General features: G+C 49.7%; 1 protein-coding gene across 2 annotated transcripts; it reads right to left on the bottom strand.

Annotated features, from left to right (window-relative positions):
- Positions 1-2141: 2141 nt before the first annotated feature.
- On the bottom strand, positions 2142-18175 carry DEPDC1 (DEP domain containing 1). Of its 2 annotated transcripts, XM_040407208.1 has the most exons (12): positions 18039-18175; positions 15842-16107; positions 15153-15309; positions 13566-13687; positions 12226-12356; positions 12095-12142; positions 11145-11285; positions 8706-9542; positions 5893-6065; positions 5626-5799; positions 2541-2705; positions 2142-2342 (listed from the first exon to the last, which is right to left on the bottom strand). In XM_040407208.1, the coding sequence occupies exons 1-12, from the start codon at positions 18084-18086 to the stop codon at positions 2202-2204; spliced, it is 2403 nt and encodes an 800-aa protein (XP_040263142.1). In that variant the 5' UTR covers positions 18087-18175; the 3' UTR covers positions 2142-2201. The 2 variants fall into 2 exon arrangements, with proteins under 2 accessions (XP_040263142.1, XP_040263143.1); XM_040407209.1 differs by lacking the exon at positions 8706-9542.
- Between the last annotated feature and the right edge of the window lie 2763 nt (positions 18176-20938).

The following is a 20938-nucleotide window of genomic DNA, read 5'->3' as shown; positions in this document are numbered from 1 at the left end:
AAAGGGGTCCCCAGTCTCCGAGAACCCCTTTAAAAAAAAAAAAAACACACAACCCCGATGAAAACCCCAGCAGGTGCTCGGTAACGTTCTCTGCACCCCTTTAATGTGTACAATCTTGCAGCAAACAACCGATCCCAGCCTAATGCTACATTTGCACATTTTTAAGAGGCATCTTCACACACAGATCGGTTACAGAAAATTCTGCCACTGAAAATCAGTTTATCTGAATGGGGCCGTTTTGGCGGCGAGCACATGGATTTCCGTAAGGTTCATTCAGATGGGAGAACTGCAAAGATTTCTGCAACCAATCCGCTGCGTGTGAATTCACCCTAAAAAGTTTTTTTTTGGTTTTCTATAAAACGGTTTATCTTAACAGAAAATGCAAAAAAGTTGGAAAAAAAAAATCATTTATTTGTTTCACCATTAATATAAAGTTTTTTCGCATTTTAGATAAAGTATAAAGCTCTTCATGCAAAAGGTATAATAAGAAAACTTCAGCAAAATCAAAGCACAAAAAACACTGAAGAGACATAAATAAGCGAATATCCACCGAGCAGCGCGGGAGACAACACTCACACGTCAGTTCTCTATGAGGCACTCGGGCGGACACCGGCCTCCCGCACATTGCATAGGCGGCCATTTTTGGCCTTAAAGTATTAGATACATTTTTTTAAAGGGAAACTCCACCTTCATTTTGGGCTGTTCATTAATACCCGTAGCTTGGATTCCCTGACACACAGGGGAAGGGTTTACAATGATGCGCAGTAAAAAGGAGAAATCATTTCAAAGATCCTCATAAAAACCACAACAGAGGGGGGAGGAATTGGTTAATATATCAGGAAATAATGAGTGGAATTTGCCCTTTAACCCAGTACAACTTAGGCTACTTTCACACTAGCGTTTTCCGTCATAGGGTCTCAATAGCGGAAGAAAACGCTTCAGTTTTGTCCCCATTCATTGTCAATGGGGACAAAACTGAACTGAACAAAACGCACCAGAATGCATTCCGTTCGGCTGCGTCCCCATCGTGGACAGAATAATGCTGCAAGCAGCGTTTTTCTGTCCGCGATGTGGTGCGGAGCAAGATGGATCCATCCTGACACATAATGCAAGTCAATGGGACGGACACAATAGAAAACGGATCCATCCTCCACTGACTTTCAATGGTGTTCAGGACGGATCCATCATGGCTCTAGAAGGCATAATACAACCGGATCCGTTCATGACGGACGCATGCAGCTGTATTATTGTAACGGAAGTGTTTTTTTTGCAGATCCATGACGGAGCCAAAAAATATGCTAGTGTGAAAGCAGCCTTACTTTCCATTAGCACCCTGTAAGCCGTCGGAACACTACAACTCTCAGCATTGCTTCCTAGGTTGCTGACTCCTAGCCTGTGCGGGAGCGGCAGGTGTCATTTAATGTGCAAATAAGCAATGTAAGAAATGTCAGGAACATAAAAAAATAAAATAAAATCCTTAAAGGAAGCCGGTTAGAGGAGCGATCCGTTATGGTGGAGGCTATAGATCGCCTTGTAAGAATGGGATCTGTGAAGTACGGCTTCCCGAGCTGCAGATCATCTTTGGCAAGGTTTTTGAGCACACTCCATTTCACACACCCGTCAAGAACGGGGACGCGCCGATCGTTACATACATATACAGTGCAGAGCCGCCATCACTTTAAGAAACGCCCTCCCCCCCCAGCAATGGCCCATGAACATCACTATCGCATAGTCGGCATAGGTTTCGGTTTTAAATACCCTGTGTCTACTCACAGTTTGTGAAGAGAAACGTTGTTTCAAGGAAAATATTTTGGGCATTGGCATTTAAGCAATTCCCTAATACAACGCCATGAACAGTGTCCTACTGGTTTCACTTGCAGTACCCCTTTTTTACCACAGCGGTTAGAATTTATCCCCATAGGCAGCAATGCAACAGCGCCCCCCCCAGTTGAAAAACATTGAACAAGTAAAGCATGACAAATGCTGTGCTTTACAAACGTATTTTTCCGACAATGACTTTGGGACGGATTCTGTTCAATCTGATACCCTGCCATTCCTTAATAGTCCTATAACTGCTCACATACTGTAAACCTGGATTTTCACTTCTAAAAAGTCTAAATTCCAAACATTAAGATGTCTCGTCCATGTAAACAGAGCGAGAGGCATAAGAGGAGGCGTTCCTACGACGGCGGCTGCTCCAGTCAGTATCTCAAGTTGCGAAACCTTGGCCTTTTCAGGACCAACATCGGCTGCTTGATGGTAGGTTTGTCTCCGAAGAGTTTGGCTTCGCTCTCGGTTGTCGGGAAACGGCTGCGGTAGATCTCGGGATATTCTTTCTGAAACTGAGAGAGGACATGGCATTGAATTGAACCAATTAGAACCTCCCCCCCCAACGTGTCTAGGAAAGCCAAGCAACAACCCCGGTTGGAGCAGTAATGGCTTCCACACTGGGGTCTCCTTGTTTATAGGGGGCAGAAGGGGAATAAGAAATAAAATCCCCTCCTCCATTTTCTGCAGACTCATGCGGTCACCGGACAGACCTGTTTGAGCTTCTTCTTCTTGTCCTTCACTGATAGATTCTTATCCTTCACGATGCTCTCCAGAAGCTCCATGATGGCGGCTTGTGAGGTGACCACCTTCTGCTCTTCAAACTCTCGTGTGCTGATCTGCTTACAGAAGTAGAAGCCCGGAGCCAGGTCCTTCATCTGTATACATTAAAAATATATATATATTTTATAAAGGACGACGATCCTGACGGCCACCTAATTATGCCAAATAGACGACGCCTTCCTTAAAGAAGGACCCAGGCGGAGGGAAGTTTCTCCTGCTGGGATGATCCCTTTGAACCTCATGTGCACACATGTCATGAGTAAATGTCGCTATGTTGCAGAACGCCCTGCACGGATGCCGGCTTGGAGAGAGTTCTCCACCATCTAATGATGGGCCAGCTCCTGCATCCAGGGTGACCGGGCCGTGAGTAATGGGTGCTTCTCCCTTTGATTTTCCAGGAGATGCAGTTGGGGGATCCCTGTGGAGTCGGCCCTGGAAGCCGTCCGTGTCATAGTGAGAGATCATGACGTATACTGGTGCCGTCCGTGTCATAGTGAGAGATCGTGACGTATACTGGTGCCGCCCGTGTCATAGTGAGAGATCATGACGTATACTGGTGCCGCCCGTGTCATAGTGAGAGATCATGACGTATACGGGTGCCGCCCGTGTCATAGTGAGAGATCATGACGTATACGGGTGCCGTCCGTGTCATAGTGAGAGATCGTGACGTATACTGGTGCCGCCCGTGTCATAGTGAGAGATCATGACGTATACGGGTGCCGCCCGTGTCATAGTGAGAGATCATGACGTATACGGGTGCCGCCCGTGTCATAGTGAGAGATCATGACGTATACTGGTGCCGCCCGTGTCATAGTGAGAGATCATGACGTATACTGGTGCCGCCCGTGTCATAGTGAGAGATCATGACGTATACTGGTGCCGCCCGTGTCATAGTGAGAGATCATGACGTATACTGGTGCCGCCCGTGTCATAGTGAGAGATCATGACGTATACTGGTGCCGCCCGTGTCATAGTGAGAGATCATGACGTATACTGGTGCCGCCCGTGTCATAGTGAGAGATCATGACGTATACTGGTGCCGCCCGTGTCATAGTGAGAGATCATGACGTATACTGGTGCCGCCCGTGTCATAGTGAGAGATCATGACGTATACTGGTGCCGCCCGTGTCATAGTGAGAGATCATGACGTATACTGGTGCCGCCCGTGTCATAGTGAGAGATCGTGACGTATACTGGTGCCGCCCGTGTCATAGGGAGAGATCATGACGTATACTGGTGCCGCCCGTGTCATAGTGAGAGATCATGACGTATACTGGTGCCGCCCGTGTCATAGTGAGAGATCATGACGTATACTGGTGCCGTCCGTGTCATAGTGAGAGATCATGACGTATACTGGTGCCGCCCGTGTCATAGTGAGAGATCATGACGTATACGGGTGCCGCCCGTGTCATAGTGAGAGATCATGACGTATACTGGTGCCGCCCGTGTCATAGTGAGAGATCATGACGTATACTGGTGCCGTCCGTGTCATAGTGAGAGATCGTGACGTATACTGGTGCCGCCCGTGTCATAGTGAGAGATCATGACGTATACTGGTGCCGTCCGTGTCATAGTGAGAGATCGTGACGTATACTGGTGCCGCCCGTGTCATAGTGAGAGATCATGACGTATACGGGTGCCGCCCGTGTCATAGTGAGAGATCATGACGTATACGGGTGCCGCCCGTGTCATAGTGAGAGATCATGACGTATACGGGTGCCGCCCGTGTCATAGTGAGAGATCATGACGTATACTGGTGCCGCCCGTGTCATAGTGAGAGATCATGACGTATACGGGTGCCGCCCGTGTCATAGTGAGAGATCATGACGTATACGGGTGCCGCCCGTGTCATAGTGAGAGATCATGACGTATACTGGTGCCGTCCGTGTCATAGTGAGAGATCATGACGTATACGGGTGCCGCCCGTGTCATAGTGAGAGATCATGACGTATACGGGTGCCGCCCGTGTCATAGTGAGAGATCATGACGTATACTGGTGCCGCCCGTGTCATAGTGAGAGATCATGACGTATACTGGTGCCGCCCGTGTCATAGTGAGAGATCATGACGTATACTGGTGCCGCCCGTGTCATAGTGAGAGATCATGACGTATACTGGTGCCGTCCGTGTCATAGTGAGAGATCATGACGTATACTGGTGCCGCCCGTGTCATAGTGAGAGATCATGACGTATACTGGTGCCGCCCGTGTCATAGTGAGAGATCATGACGTATACTGGTGCCGTCCGTGTCATAGTGAGAGATCGTGACGTATACTGGTGCCGCCCGTGTCATAGTGAGAGATCATGACGTATACTGGTGCCGCCCGTGTCATAGTGAGAGATCATGACGTATACTGGTGCCGCCCGTGTCATAGTGAGAGATCATGACGTATACTGGTGCCGCCCGTGTCATAGTGAGAGATCATGACGTATACTGGTGCCGTCCGTGTCATAGTGAGAGATCGTGACGTATACTGGTGCCGTCCGTGTCATAGGGAGAGATCATGACGTATACTGGTATATCACATGGAAAACCGTCATCCATTAATGGAGTAGAGGGGTTCTCCCACCACCAGATCTCATGAACAGCACTCTATGGCAGTACAATAGAGACTGAATGAAAGTCAGACCGTCAGCTGGCACCGGAGACCCCACTCCTGTGATCAGTGGGGGTCTCAGCAGTCAGACCACCACCCATCAGTTACTTATCACCTATCCCAGGGATCAGCAACCCTCGGCACTCCAGCAGTTCTGAAACTACAACTCCCAGAATCCTCCTTTCGATTCTATGGGAGTTACAAGAGCAGCCAAAAAAGTGTGCATGCTGGGAGTCGTAGTTTCACAGCAGCTGGAGTGCCGAACGTTGCCGATCCCTGTCCTATCCTATGGACAGATCAGTCCTTATTGTGGGACAACTGCTTTAACACCTGAGGGACATACAGCAACTGCTCGGAATATGAAAGCTGGGATCAGACGTGTAGCCGCCCCCCCCATCACTTTTGCCTTTGTAACATACGTGTGAGCGCAGATACTGGATGTGATCCTGTACGGCCGTCTGCAGGTAACAGGGCACCTGGAGGACCTCCTGGTGATGGTCCATGAGGAAGGAGACCAGTCTGGTGGCCAGCAGCTCGTCTAGATCGACCTCTTCAGCGCAGCACAGGACGCAGCGCGAGAACGTTTGGATCATCTGACAGAAGAAGAAGAAGAAGAGTTACAAGGTGCAAAAAAAAGGAGGAGGAGGAGGAGGGCGCCGCCGTCTGTGTACACAGCGCTGCCTTACCAGAGACCGGGTGCCCATGGCATCGTGCAGGCGCGGCATATCCACGTTCTGGCTCATGCGGGAGATCATCCTCATCAGCAGCTGGAGCTTCCTGCGGTTCGGAGGTGGGAGAAGCAGACAGCAGAGCTGGAGGGCGTCTACTGCCACCCGCTCCAAATGGGGCTGCAGCAAACCTGAGAGAGGGGATGACAGGAGGACAATCTCTACAGGGCTGAAGAACTGCAAATTTGCATTGGCCGAGTAGTATATGGTCTTCTGCTCTAGTCATACCCAGAGCTGCATTCACATTTCCACTAGCAGTCACTTGCAAATCCCAAGGCCAATCTCCATCCCTTGTGACTCATCTTAAAGGGGTTTTCCGGGAGTAAAATATGGATGACCTATCCTCATTGGTGGGGGTCCGACTCCCAGCACCTCTGCTGATCAGCTGTTTGAATAGGCTGCGGGACTCCAGCTAGTGACGTCATCAGTGAATGGGCCTGGGCTGCAATTCCAAGTGCAGCCACTATACTATGTGCGGCGCTGTAAGGAAGCCGCAGAGCGCCCCAGCATCTTCAAACAGCTGATCGGTGGGGGCGCTGGGTGCAGGACCTTCACTGATCCGATGACCTAGCCCGAGTGTACGGCGTCAATATTCTACTCCTGCAAAACCCCAGGTTTGCACAAGTGTCTGGGAATAGGCATCCTGAACGGTGAATGCAGCTTTGGGTGTGAATGCAGGATCACCAATAAAGTCCTAGATAAGGAATCATAGCATTTTCCACAACAACTAAAAAGTCAGCTCTTTTGCATAGATTCTTCTTATCCATTGTGCAGACAAAAATCAGCTGTAGGACAGACGGCAGCGGGGGCGGGGAGCAGACGAGAGGAAGAGCGAGACCCACACGGCTATACAGCAAAGCCCGAACCCCACCAAGAGCCGCGTGCAGCTTTATTCTGAGCCTCCACCAGGGCACATGCAGAACCAGGATTAGAACATCGCCCGGGGTCACCGATTCCTAGGTACTTACCAGCATTATCCAAGTGGATCTGAGCGAAACCCGGACTTACAACTTTCAGCTTTAGAAGCGTACGTATACGTGCGACTAGGCAAATAGATTAATTGGCATATTTTGCATGGGTTTGAGTTACAGCTCTGGAGGTGACTGGAGTAGAATTCTAGTGGGACTTAAAAACAGACTGTAAATAAACCACTGTCGGGCCAAACAGTAGAATCCTGGCTTTAGATGTGAGCGGAGAAGGTCAGTAAATCAAAATATGTGCAGTCATTTCCTTTTTTTTGGACATTTTATTGGGCGAGGTGAACCCACATGGTAGAAGTAATTTCCTAAGGGTAGGTTCAGCCAAAGACAGAAGTGGATTCGAAAGGAATCAGAAATATAAAGCAAGGACCTCCACTTCTCCTTCCTGCCGGATCCTCCTCTGGCTGAAAAACATGCTGCAAAATCTGCCCCAACCTCTTCCAAAATACTCTGTGTGAACCTACCCGAAAAGAGACCCGGTGGAAGGTTCAGGTCACTAGGACGAGGCGCCCAGCTCTCTTCTGAACATAACTCTAAGGCCTCTTTCACACGGGCGTTGCGGGAAAATGTGCGGGTGCGTTGCGGGAACACGGGCGATTTTTTCGCGCGAGTGCAAAACATTATAATGCGTTAAGCACTCGCGTGAGAAAAATCGCGCATGTTTGGTACCCAAACCCGAACTTCTTCACAGAAGTTCAGGCTTGGGATCGGTGTTCTGTAGATTGTATTATTTCCCCTTATAACATGGTTATAAGGGAAAATAATAGCATTCTGAATACAGAATACATAGTACAATAGCGCTGGAGGGGTTAAAAAATAATTTAACTCGCCTTAATCTACTTAATCGCGGAGCCGGCATCTCCTTCTGTCTTCATCTTAGCTGTGTGGAGCAACAGGACCTGTGGTGACGTCACTCCGGTCATCACATGGTCCATCACATGATCTTTTACCATGTTGATGGATCATGTGATGTACCATGTGATGACTGGAGTGACGTCACCACAGGTCCTGTTGCTCCACACAGCTAAGATGAAGACAGAAGGAGATGCCGGCTCCGCGATCAAGTAGATTAAGGCGAGTTAAGTTATTTTTTTAACCCCTCCAACCCTATTGTACTGTGCATTCTGTATTCAGAATGCTATTATTTTCCCTTATAACCATGTTATAAGGGAAAATAATAATGATCGGGTCTCCATCCCGATCGTCTCCTAGCAACCGTGCGTGAAAACCGCACCGCATCCGCACTTGCTTGCGATTTTCACGCAACCCTTATTCACTTCTATGGGGCCTGCGTTGCGTGAAAAACGCAGAATATAGAGCATGCTGCGATTTTCACGCAACGCACAAGTGATGCGTGAAAATCACCGCTCATGTGAACAGCCCCATAGAAATGAATGGGTCGGGATTCAGTGTGGGTGCAATGCGTTCAAAATGCGCGGTATACTCGCCCGTGTGAAAGGGGCCTTAGAAGAGAGGGCAGAGGGAGTGGAGCGACCAGTGACTGCAGGATCAGACGACAGACAGGGTTTATTTGTAGTCTGTAACCATGGAGACACAAGAGCTGTATACACAGGACTCAATCTAGATGCAATGGAGCAATACAAAAAGAATAAAAAATAAAAATGTATTAGGAAGTGATTGCAAGCTAGAAATGCGTGCACAGATTTGGGGTTGGGGGGGGCCCATGCAGGATTAGCGCGAGAAGCAGAACATGCATGACTAGGATTACAATGGATTAGCAGGACTCACACAGACATGCGGGAAACGTGCAATACGCGGTGTTAACCTTACTTTGAGTGCCAGTGCAGGACTGAGAAGCGTGCAGTGCAGAAGAGCTGGAGGGGACAGAACTGGCGAGCTCCATATTGCTCTGGCACAACCGTTTGGTGACCGCGATACCCGGGTCATCCCCTTCGCTTCCCTCAATAGAGCTCAAGCGTTTCTGCAGTCTACCTTGGCCAGCTTGCCCGGGTTTGACGGTAATCTCAGCCACTGGAGTGTTGATACTCGTGCACGACCCGAGACAGTCCCCCAGGCTCTGTGATCTGGGCAGTGCCCGGCAGTCAGGTCTGTGAGCGCCCTCTGCTGCGGAGTGATGGTGCTGCAGGGCACGGGCATTGCCTTCAGCAGCAGGCACAGCTACATTGTTCACAACATGGTCATCGGATGGAGGGAGATCTGGGGACAGAGTCTGAGAGACCGGAGAACAAGCTTCCGGGGAATCGCTTCCGGAACAGGACACATCCACGATGGCCTCCATTGAGCAACTGCGCAGCCGGACTTTAGGGACATTGCAGTCCTTCCTGCGGGTGGCGAGGTTCTGACAGCTGCCACCCATCACCTTGCCATCCCTTGGGCGTCTGGCAAGGGAGTTGTATAGCTTCTCCCTGTTGGTGTTGTGCAAAGCAATGTCCTTGTGCTCCCTGCCAAGCTCTCCGAAACTCTGGTCGTCGTCGTCCTCCTCTTCGTTGGGAACTTTCCGCACCAAGCTGAGGAGCAGGCATTCCGTAGATTTAAAGTGAGTGTTGCTTAATTGCGCGGACTGGGAGGACCGTGAAGCGGACGCCTCTTTCTTTACTTTGTGCTTCCGGCTGCGCCTGTGGGGTACCGTAATGTAGCCACATACAACTAGCCAGGAACGAAATAGAAGTTAGAATGTGCAGGGAGCGGTAAATAAATGTGCATGGTTAGTGGAGGACGGCGAAGCGAAGGAACATACAGACATGGCAAACAGCGTCATGCCGGCTCACTGCGACATTTATACTGGAAACTAAAGGAGGGGAGCAGGCTACAAAGAAAATGCATCAGCCCCCCAGATCAGCGCACACCTCTCCTGAAACACTCTGCGCTACTGGGGGCCCTCTCCCTTATATTAGGCTACTTTCACATCTGCGGTTTTTGTATTCTCTGCCGGATCTCAAAACCGGAGCAAAAACGGTTCAGTCTGATTTAATGCATCCGTTCCATTAGGATGAGGTTGTATTAAATCGAAACAGAACAAACCAGATCTGGCATTAAAATCACAGTTTTTTTTTTTTTTTTCTGTTTTGCAGACCGGAAACAAAAACCCGCAGCTTGCTGCAATTTTATGTCTGGTGTACAAAACAGAACCGATGCATTCAGAATGCACGACGACAAAACTGAAGCCCAGAAACAATGCAGCCGTTTGAGGAGGAGCGATCACAATAGCGTCCGCTTGTCCTCAATGTAGAGCTTCACCTCCACTGGACGAGCAGCCGACCATCGGGAAGGAACGCTTCCCTCCTGACAATCTGCTGCGGCTCGGCACGTGCCGAGGAAAAACTGAGGGCGTTTGTGCCGCATGTGGACGAGATTTCTGAAACATCGCATCCAGCTTGTATTGTAAATTCTGCATATATTCACGCGGAAAATCTGCAGCATGTATTCCAAAAGTGGCCGTAACCTAATGGCGAGCAATTTAGGTAATAGGTGACAGCAGATCCAGGGAAATCGAGTTCCGCACACCTGCTATCAATGGCGCATGTGAATTTTTTGAGCCATAGGGGACAACTATTTCCTAGAATGCCCTATTGATGTGCACCTCCGGTTATACAGCAGTGCGAGTACAATAGTCGTTTTTCTAAAAAAAAAAAATAAAAAAAAAATAAAATAAAAAAATATTTCAGATTCTGCTTCCAAATAGCAGCATGGATCAGACTGCTCACATCTATGCTCCAGGCGGCAGAGCGCACATTACACCCTACAGCGTTGGCTCCTGTACGGCGCATGCACATGAGCAGCCAGGATCTGTGCCGCTGTTCAGGGGCGGAATCGGTAAAAAGGATTACTGTGCCCAAGCCTACTCTGTCATGGAGGTAATAGGACCCCCTCTATTAGGGAGGGTGAAGAGTGGCTTCAATCAGTAGCTCTCACTCTATGAACGTCTGCTTTTGCCTGAATACAAAAAAAATAAAAATAAAATATAAAAGGGCAACATGTAAGTTAGTGGCCCCTTCCTGATGACCAGGGACCCAGCAGTTGGCAAGGGGTTACCACCCAGCTTAGCTACAGCCCTACTACACCTAAACTAGTAGAACTCAACACTGGTTATCGGGACTCCACTCACCACGAATACAGCAGACTCTGCCATGCAAGACAATGCGGTGGATTGAACGCTGCGCGCTACAGTTTGCAACGGAAGCGTATGGGCCCGACCAGTGACTACAAGCTACCACAGCGTGGTCTCAGGCCACCAGACTGAAGACTTACCCAAGATATTAACAAACAGCTCATAATACTCGTAGGTGAGGAGAGGCTGCGGGAGATTTAAGAAGTAATCGGCGACCGTCCGGAAGACGTCGCGCTCAAAGCCAGGATAGGTGGGCTGGCTCAGGTCGTTATTATTTGGCCCTAAATTAAAAAAAAAAAAAACACACAACAACAAGAATGATACCGGGGAAGGCGTCACTAGAAGATACAATTTTAATGCTATGAATATATATATATATTAGTTAGTAAGGGAACAAATTAAGGAAAGTATGATTGTAGGATTGGACTACACAAGGTGTGTTTGTAGTCTGTTACCATGGAAACACAGGTCTGCTATAGACAAACTGTAGGAACATCTGAATGAAGACCATTTGTACAGTTGTTTTTTTAACTGAAGGTGCATTGCAGAAATAAAATATGGTTGACAAGGCGTAGGTAGCGCAATGTATAATCCATCAGGTTGCGTCTCTGTGGTTACAGACTACAAACAAACCCGTGTAGTCGGATTACGCAGTCATACTCCCAGGTTCTCAAGAAAGGGCAGATGTAAGGGGGTAACCCTAGACTACAGGGTTTGTCAGCACCAACAGAGATACACGTGTCTGCATAGGAGTCGAGGATCAACATTAGGAGAATTTGATGGTTTTGAGGTCGTCTTAAAATTCCCTCTGTCACCAGACTGTAGACCAATCTGGTGGAGTAGAGAGGACTATGACTATGGTGGCAGATGATCACAATGTACGGCCTCACGCACATGACCGTATCAGCAGTTCGGTCGGTTTTTTTTTGCAGAGCCAATGAATAGGTAAAATATATATATATATATATATATATATATATATATATATATATATATATATATATATATATATATATATATATATATATATATATATATATATATATATATACACATATACAGATAGCGCATGAGGCTCCCCGGGACTCACAGTTTGCGAGGCACTTCATTGCAGACAGGACCCAGTGAGGAAGATCATCTGGAAGAACACAAGACACATCAGCGAGAGGGAAGAAACAAGCAGATTCATGGACGTTAGAGAAGATCTGAGAGAAGCTTCACCGGTCTTGTCTTTCAGAAAGACGACTCCGTGTTTGCTGGTGTGCGTCATGTTGTACATGATATGTCCGGGGTTGATCTGCGCAGGATTCAGGACTTCGTCCAATGTCGGCAAAGCAAGGATTTTCTGAAGACTGTGACAAATACAGTAGAGTAAAGAACACTGTAAAAGAGACCTACAACCTGCTGCGAAACTACAACTCCTGGCTGTTAGAACATACTGGGAGTTGTATTTTCACCCCAAAAAATAAAGCAGCCAAAGCACTGCTCTATGCAGGAACTGGGGCCCGGCTGCAGTTCCCTCCAGAGCTGTGCTCCCGGCCAGCTTCCTCAGAAGGGGACACAACGCCATGGCCCTTCTTCCCTAGACACCGGGGGCTCCCAGAGGTCGACCCACCACGGACCATAGCCTAGAAATACTTTCATCACTATACTCAACGAGAACGACCCCCTGAAAGGGGTATTCTCATCACAGACAGTGGGGGGATATCGCTAGGATATGCCCCCATTGTCTTATAGGTGCGGGGCCCACACCTATATCGGGAACGGAGCAAAGTGGTGGCTGGAGGACTCCGGTCCGGCCACCACCAAGCGCTCTCCCCATAGAAGTGAATGGGAGCGCACCGCGCATGTGACGCCACCGCTCCCATTCACTTGGCTATTTTCGGCAGCCCCCATAGAAAAGGAATGAAGGGTGGCCGCGCATGCGCAGTACGCCATCCACCACTTACGGGGCTGCGTTCGATAAAGACACGAGTCCCATCAGACAATAGGGGTATATCTTAGCGATATGCCCCCACCGTCTGATGAGACAACCCCTTTAATGGTTACCCCCTATCTGCCCAGTCACAGACCTAAAACTAATGTGTCCTCACCACGGATAACATATAGAGGGCGTTTTCTGGGTTCAGGAAACTGACAGCCTACCCGCAGTTTAGACCCTCAATATCAGATGGGTGGGGGTCTGACTCTTGGTAACCCCGACAATCACCCGTTTTTAGTGGTTGCGGCTAGCTGCCTCTTCATGGTTTACATGGGCCTTCTACTTTGTGGACGCAGTGCAGGACATTGCAGCTTCATCCATTGAAGTAAACGGGATGAAACTGCAATTCCTTGTAGCACTGCCAACCCTGGAGCCTGACACGCACCCCCCACTCTGGGATCAAGCTGCTGCCCTTGTGCTTTACACTGCAGCTTTGCTTCTTCTAAATTGGTGGCTGTGCATCAAACACCCAAAAAAGCCAGTAAAAAGGAGACAGAAGGACGAGGACAAGTATAAGCTTCAGTAAACTAGATGAACACGTGTCAATAACCAAAACGGCACCAGACGGCGGCGTACGTACTGGATCAGGGCGATGTTACCCCAGATATCTTCCACATCCGTCTTGGTGAGCTCCTTCGTTCCTGGGTTATCACTTTCCTTCTCTACCTCCATTACTTCAGCGGCTTCATTTTCATGTTCACCCTACGAGGAACAAATACAGTCAGAGTTTGATTTCAGCTCCGCACATCACATCGATGCCTCATTTCATGCAATAATAATAATAATACTCAAAAGGTGCACATGGCCTTTAAAGAGAATGCAGCTAACATGAGACATGCGCCATTGTCAGCATAATCTAATGGTCTCGGTCCCATCTCGATATGTGCCCACAATTAGAAAAAAAAAAAAAAAAAAAAAACACACAACTGCCTTTTCATTTTATGCAAATTAGCCTCTTAGTGCAACAAAGGCGTTGCAGTTGCACCCGAGCCTCCGCTTATTTTTATTCCCAGGCGGGCTCCCACCTTTTTGACTGACAGGGCCAGGCAGTGTAGTGGTAATCAAGCCTGGCCTCTTTCATTGGCGCACGCGCTGTACAGTACGGAGGCTAGCCTGGCTGATGGATGCCTGTACTGCGCAGGCATCCAATCGAAGAGGACAGGCCAGAATACCGCTACACTGCCTGGCCCTGTCACTCAAAGCTGCGGGGGACCAGTGGGGAATGAAAAGGGGCGGAGCCTTCGGGTGCAAGGGCAACGCCTTCCTTGCACCAAGAGGCTAATTTGCATAAAATAAAAAAATCTTGCTTTTTCTAATTGCGGGCGCATATAGAGATAGGATAATCTAATGGTCTTGGTCCTAACAATCGCACATCTCTCATGTCATGTCAGCCTTATCTTCACTATATGGGAATATATCACTGTTAGAAATTGGTATGCAGTGAAAGCAGGTTTATTCTCGACTGCCTTTCTAACAGTGCTATCTCCCGCTCGCCTTGGGCTAATGCTGTCATGTCAGCTTTCAAACAAGACCTTGCTTCTAGCTGCTACCAAGCAAGAGACATCAGCAGCTAAAGCCCCTGCCCCCCTTCCACTGCCGCCTGCGCCCAGCTCGGGCAGAACTGCTGGGTTAGTTAAAGGAGTTCTCCGCTTTGGACGATCCCTACTAGTGAGAAGAAGAGTTCCTGGACAAGAAGCCGATCACAAAATGCACCCCTGTTGGGAAACCTGGCAGCAAGTATTCAATATCCCTGCAGCGCCCCCGCAGGAGAAGTGAAGCATTACACAGGGTCCATTCATGTCAATAGATTGCAGGACAGGTCCTCTAGTAACCGCTCTCCACTCCGTCCCAGAGACGACGATCCTGAAAAGGACCCTGTACAAGATTTCAGAGCGACTGCCGCACAGAACAGTCCCTTTTAATCTAAAATCCACCTTCGTGAACGGCAGGGACGGAGCACCTCAGGTGTATTACTGTGGGGTTTGTGCTCATTCTGTCCTTGCAGCCCTACATGCAACAAGGATCTGGTGGGCTTGTGCTTGTATACAGCAGCTAATATGAGCAAGAGGAGCTGCAGTGTAAAGAAAGGGGGGAGGGACAAAGCAGCGACTGTGTTGCTGCCAAGCTGGACACTAGTCATAGCTCTGCGCAAATGAAGATTGCCTACCTTGCCGTCCAGAGATCCGCGTCTTTTAGGGGTCCTCTTGGAGAAATGAGGCATTTTGAAGAGATTCTCCTTCTCCTTGAAGACGTTCTCCAAGCTGCTCCTCTTCCACAGAGGCTGACGGCTGGGAATGGTCTTTATTGGGGACGTGGAGGGAAACCTGCTCCAAACAGGTTATTAGTCGTGATGGAGAACGGTGCAGCCCCCCCCCCCCCGATTCTGACCCATGCCTTGCAGAGCGGCCTCCTGGGACGTGGTTCTCCAGGTGCTGTAAAACTACAACTCCCAGAATGCTCCATTCACTCCGGTGGGATTTACAGCCGAGAAAGTGTGTGCGCGCGCCGGGAGCTGCAGTGCCGGAGGTTGCTGACCCCCCGCTCTGGCTGCAACGCTATCATTTCCAGCCTGCCCAGGGAGCCAAAGGTCGGCAGGGCATGGTGGAGCGCCAAAGGTTGGCAGGGCATGGCGGAGCGCCAAAAGGTTGCCGACCCCTACTATTCCCAGCGAACCAAGACAGCGGAAGGTTGTCAGGGCACGGTGAGAGTTGTAGTGCCATAGGCCGACGACTCCTGCTCTAGCAATCGCAAAGCTGTAACTCCCAGCATCTCCTGACAGCGGAAGGTTATCAGGGCATGGTGGGAGTTGTAGTTTTGCAACAGCAGGAGAAGCACAGGTTGGAGACCTCTGGTTACCTGAAGAGCTGGTGGTTGTCCTCCAGGTCCTCGGTGCCCCATCTCCCCTTCAGGTCCTCAATGACGTGATTCTTCAAGAACTTCCTGAGGAGTTGGATCGTCTGCTGCCTCGTCACCTCGGAGCCAAAGTTACTGTTGTTCTTGAGGAGGTGGTGCAGCCAGTCTATAGCGTCGGCGGACGAGAAGCAGTTCCCGTAGGTCTTGAAGTTCTGCCGATGCTTCTTCAAGGGCATCCCGGCGCGGAAATACTTGGTGATTTCATTCCACTAGAAGAAAGAAGAAGGGTCATTAGAGCCAAGTTCCCAGTAGAGGAGGCCCGGAACAGATCTTGCCCGGGTCTAGGAGCCAGCAGAGACGAGTTTCAGTCGGGCTTCAGAACTCACTTGAAGGCTTCTGCCCCCTAATATTCAGAGCAGAGCGCCCCTTGAAGTCCCTGCTGGGCGAATGGTAAGAACTGGGTCCAATATTCAACTCTAGTCATCAAAGCTGCCACAACAACCCCCATCGGGTACACGGCCCCCTAGCCGTCAGAGCAGGGACTAGTAATGGGAAGAGTCCGACAAGCCCGCGCCCTTCTCCGGACCACCCATGGAGGTAGAAGGTGGGAAATCCTCCCCATGTACACTGCCCACCGGCTTTCAGGCACGCCACCCGTTTCTCATCCGATCTCCCACAATGCACTGCTCCCTGAGAGCAGCTTTAGATGTGACTAGAGAACAGAATACACAGAGCAGGGCCGCCGCGGTGCCATCAGCCTGGTGCTGTACCGTATGACGGTAATATGATGAGACAGACGCCACATAACGAGCTGCTCATTATACACCACACACGTCCCAGGCACCGAACTACACCAGAAAGCCGAGTGACCGCATCTATAACGACACCGTCACCCAGCTTTCCCAGATACAGATAGACTAAGTAATATAAAGATGGAAGAGGAGGGTCACATGTTAGGGACAGAGTCACAAGGGGCCCCTCCAGGAAATACCGGCACCTGGACTCACTTATACAACCTAGTAATCAGCCTAGTGCGGGGGAGGGGGACACATGGGAAACTTCACCAGTCCCACCCAAGGGACCAGATGGAAACCAGTCTGTGAGGGGGAGAGAACCAGTGGTTATATGGGAAGCAAATCCCAGAGGACCCCATAAAATGACTTATTGGTCCGCTGTCACATGTACCATACATGATCAGCCGTGTGTGTGTGTGTAACATGTACCATACATGATCAGCCGCGTGCGCATATAACATGTACCATACATGATCAGCCGCGTGCGCGTATAACATGTACCATACATGATCAGCCGCGTGCGCGTATAACATGTACCATACATGATCAGCCGCGTGCGCGTATAACATGTACCATACATGATCAGCCGCGTGCGCGTATAACATGTACCATACATGATCAGCCGCGTGCGCGTATAACATGTACCATACATGATCAGCCGCGTGCGCGTATAACATGTACCATACATGATCAGCCGCGTGCGCGTATAACATGTACCATACATGATCAGCCCTGTGCGCGTATAACATGTACCATACATGATCAGCCCTGTGCGCGTATAACATGTACCATACATGATCAGCCCTGTGCGCGTATAACATGTACCATACATGATCAGCCGTGTGCGCGTATAACATGTACCATACATGATCAGCCGTGTGTAACATGTACCATACATGATCAGCCGTGTGTAACATGTACCATACATGATCAGCCGTGTGTAACATGTACCATACATGATCAGCCGTGTGTAACATGTACCATACATGATCAGCCGTGTGTAACATGTACCATACATGATCAGCCGTGTGTAACATGTACCATACATGATCAGCCGTGTGTAACATGTACCATACATGATCAGCCGTGTGTAACATGTACCATACATGATCAGCCGTGTGTAACATGTACCATACATGATCAGCCGTGTGTATATATAACATGTACCATACATGATCAGCCGTGTGTATATATAACATGTACCATACATGATCAGACGTGTGTATATAACATGTACCATACATGATCAGCCGCGTGCGCATATAACATGTACCATACATGACCAGCCGTGTAACATGTATAATATTTGTATCATCAGCTCTATGTCATTATGTGAACAGAACACCCCCTCCCCCCTCTAATAAAAGTCGCAGCCCGGTCCCCAGCACGCGGCGCTCCGCAGTTACCAGTTTGGTGGCCCGGTACGGCCCCGGGGTGATTATGCGACTCTCCATCTCCCGGTACAGGTGACCCGAGCCGCCCGCGGCCCTTTAATCCGCCCGAAGCACGTGACCAGACCTCCGGACCCACAACCGTTCACCAAAGGAGGTTTGAAAAATGAGTACAAAATGAGCCGAGCCGTGATTGGCGCAACGAAACGGTCATGTGACACACCACCCACCTATCAGCACTTAGTAAGCGGAGCAGCCGTCCGGGAGGAGGCGAGAGGGGCGGGGCGCCGGGGACGTGACCGGGCGGGGATCGGAGCGTCCGCCGTCCGGTGCGTTGTACGAACTGTGGCGACCCCGCGAGGGGGAATCTACGGCCGAGTCTGGATCGCTGTGCCTTCTAAACGGGTGTAGAACTATCACTCCCAGCATGCACTGGTATTCCAACGTCAGGGTTTGATGGGAGTAGTAGTTTCACTGCAGAAGGGGAGTTATAAGTTTCAGGTCAAACATTTACATTCAGTGTTCAACAGCCCCCCATAACAGTGTCATCCACAGATCCCCCCCATAAGTGTCATCCACAGATCCCCCATAACAATGTCATCCACAGATCCCCCCATACCAGTGTCATCCACAGATCCCCCATAACAATGTCATCCACAGATCCCCCCATAACAATGTCATCCACAGATCCCCCCATAACAGTGTCATCCACAGATCCCCCATAACAGTGTCATCCACAGATCCCCCCATAACAGTGTCATCCACAGATCCCCCATAACAATGTCATCCACAGATCCCCCCATAACAGTGTCATCCACAGATCCCCCCATAACAGTGTCATCCACAGATCCCCCCCATAAGTGTCATCCACAGATCCCCCATAACAGTGTCATCCACAGATCCCCCCATAACAGTGTCATCCACAGATCCCCCATAACAATGTCATCCACAGATCCCCCCATAACAGTGTCATCCACACATCCCTCCCATAACAGTGTCATCCACACATCCCTCCCATAACAGTGTCATCCACACATCCCCCATAACAGTGTCATCCACAGATCCCCCATAACAGTGTCATCCACAGATCCCCCATAACAGTGTCATCCACAGATCCCCCCATAACAGTGTCGTTCACAGAACCCCCATAACAGTGTCATCCACAGATCCCCCATAACAGTGTCATCCACAGATCCCCCATAACAGTGTCGTCCACAGATTCCCCCATAACAGTGTCATCCACAGATCCCCCCCAATAACAGTGTCGTCCACAGATTCCCCCATAACAGTGTCATCCACAGATCTCCCATAACAGTGTCATCCAATCCACAGATCCCCCATAACAGTGTCATCCACAGATCCCCCATAACAGTGTCATCCACAGATCCCCCATAACAGTGTCATCCACAGATCCCCCATAACAGTGTCATCCACAGATCCCCCATAACAGTGTCATCCACAGATCCCCCATAACAGTGTCATCCACAGATCCCCCATAACAGTGTCGTTCACAGATCCCCCCCATAACAGTGTCATCCACACATCCCTCCCATAACAGTGTCATCCACAGATCCCCCATAACAGTGTCATCCACAGATCCTCCATAACAGTGTCATCCACAGATCCTCCATAACAGTGTGTCATCCACAGATCCCCCATAACAGTGCCATCCACAGATCCCCCATAACAGTGTCATCCACAGATCCCCCATAACAGTGTCATCCACAGATCCCCCATAACAGTGTCGTCCACAGATTCCCCCCATAACAGTGTCATCCACAGATCCCCCATAACGGTGTCATCCACAGAACCCCCATAACAGTGTCATCCACAGATCCCCCATAACAGTGTCATCCACAGATCCCCCATAACAGTGTCGTCCACAGATTCCCCCATAACAGTGTCATCCACAGATCCCCCATAACAGTGTCATCCACAGATCCCCCATAACAGTGTCGTCCACAGATTCCCCCATAACAGTGTCATCCACAGATCTCCCATAACAGTGTCATCCAATCCACAGATCCCCCATAACAGTGTCATCCACAGATCTCCCATAACAGTGTCATCCGCAGATCCCCCATAACAGTGTCATCCACAGATCTCCCATAACAGTGTCATCCACAGATCCCCTATAACAGTGTCATCCGCAGATCCCCCATAACAGTGTCATCCGCAGATCCCCCATAACAGTGTTATCCGCAGATCCTCCATAACAGTGTGTCATCCACAGATCCCTGGCCGGTCAGACACATTAGTGGGACCCCACAGTGCGGCTGACCATATACGGCCAACCCAGCCAGTGACTTGTGGCCATTGGATGCCATGAGTGGCTGTGCCTTTGCCGCACCGTGGGGTCACACTCTTAGGCCTCATGTACACGACCGTTGTTTTGGTCCGCATAGGAGCCTCAGTTTTTGCTGCGGACCCATTCAATTCAATGGGGCCGCTAAAGATGCGGACAGCACTCCGTGTGCTGTCCGCATCCGTTGCTCCGTTCCGTGGTCCGCAAAAAAATATAACCTGTCCTATTCTTGTCCGTTTTGCGGGCAACAATAGGCAGTTATATTAATTGCGTAACGCACACGGGCGCCATCCGTGTTTTTCGGATCCGCAATTTGCGGACCGCAAAACACACAACTGTCGTGTGCATGTAGCCTTAGATGAGCGTCAGATAACATCTTATGCATACAACTCTCCCCCCACAGCAGATAACGGAGAAGGAAGGGCCGGACATTGTAGAGGATTGTCCACGTGCATGCTCAGTCGAGCCAAGTGTGCATGTGTCTCGGGGGCAGAAGAGTTGTCTTCAGTAGTGAGCTGTCTTGGGTGGTTTGGCCAGCTTCCTCAGTCATGGCGTCCTGGGCGCGGTGTGTGAGGTCGAGTTACTCAGTAAACATTTCTTCTCTCCGGGA

This window comes from Bufo bufo, chromosome 9, assembly GCF_905171765.1.
Source record: "Bufo bufo chromosome 9, aBufBuf1.1, whole genome shotgun sequence".
NCBI lineage: Eukaryota > Metazoa > Chordata > Amphibia > Anura > Bufonidae > Bufo > Bufo bufo.
The sequence above is the reverse complement of the archived record's forward strand: the minus strand, read 5'-3'. Positions and strand labels throughout refer to the sequence as shown.

Bases quoted from the DNA above. Each gene is read 5' to 3' on its own strand.
- DEPDC1 (XM_040407208.1), bottom strand. From the start codon at position 18,086: ATGGAGAGTCGCATAATCACCCCGGGGCCGTACCGGGCCACCAAACTG. The intron at 15,310-15,841 runs GTAACCAGAGGT...TGTTTGGAGCAG, and splicing joins GACAACCACCAGCTCTTCAG to GTTTCCCTCCACGTCCCCAA. The intron at 11,286-12,094 runs GTGAGTCCCGGG...TTTTTAATTTAG, and splicing joins AATGAAGTGCCTCGCAAACT to GGCCAAATAATAACGACCTG.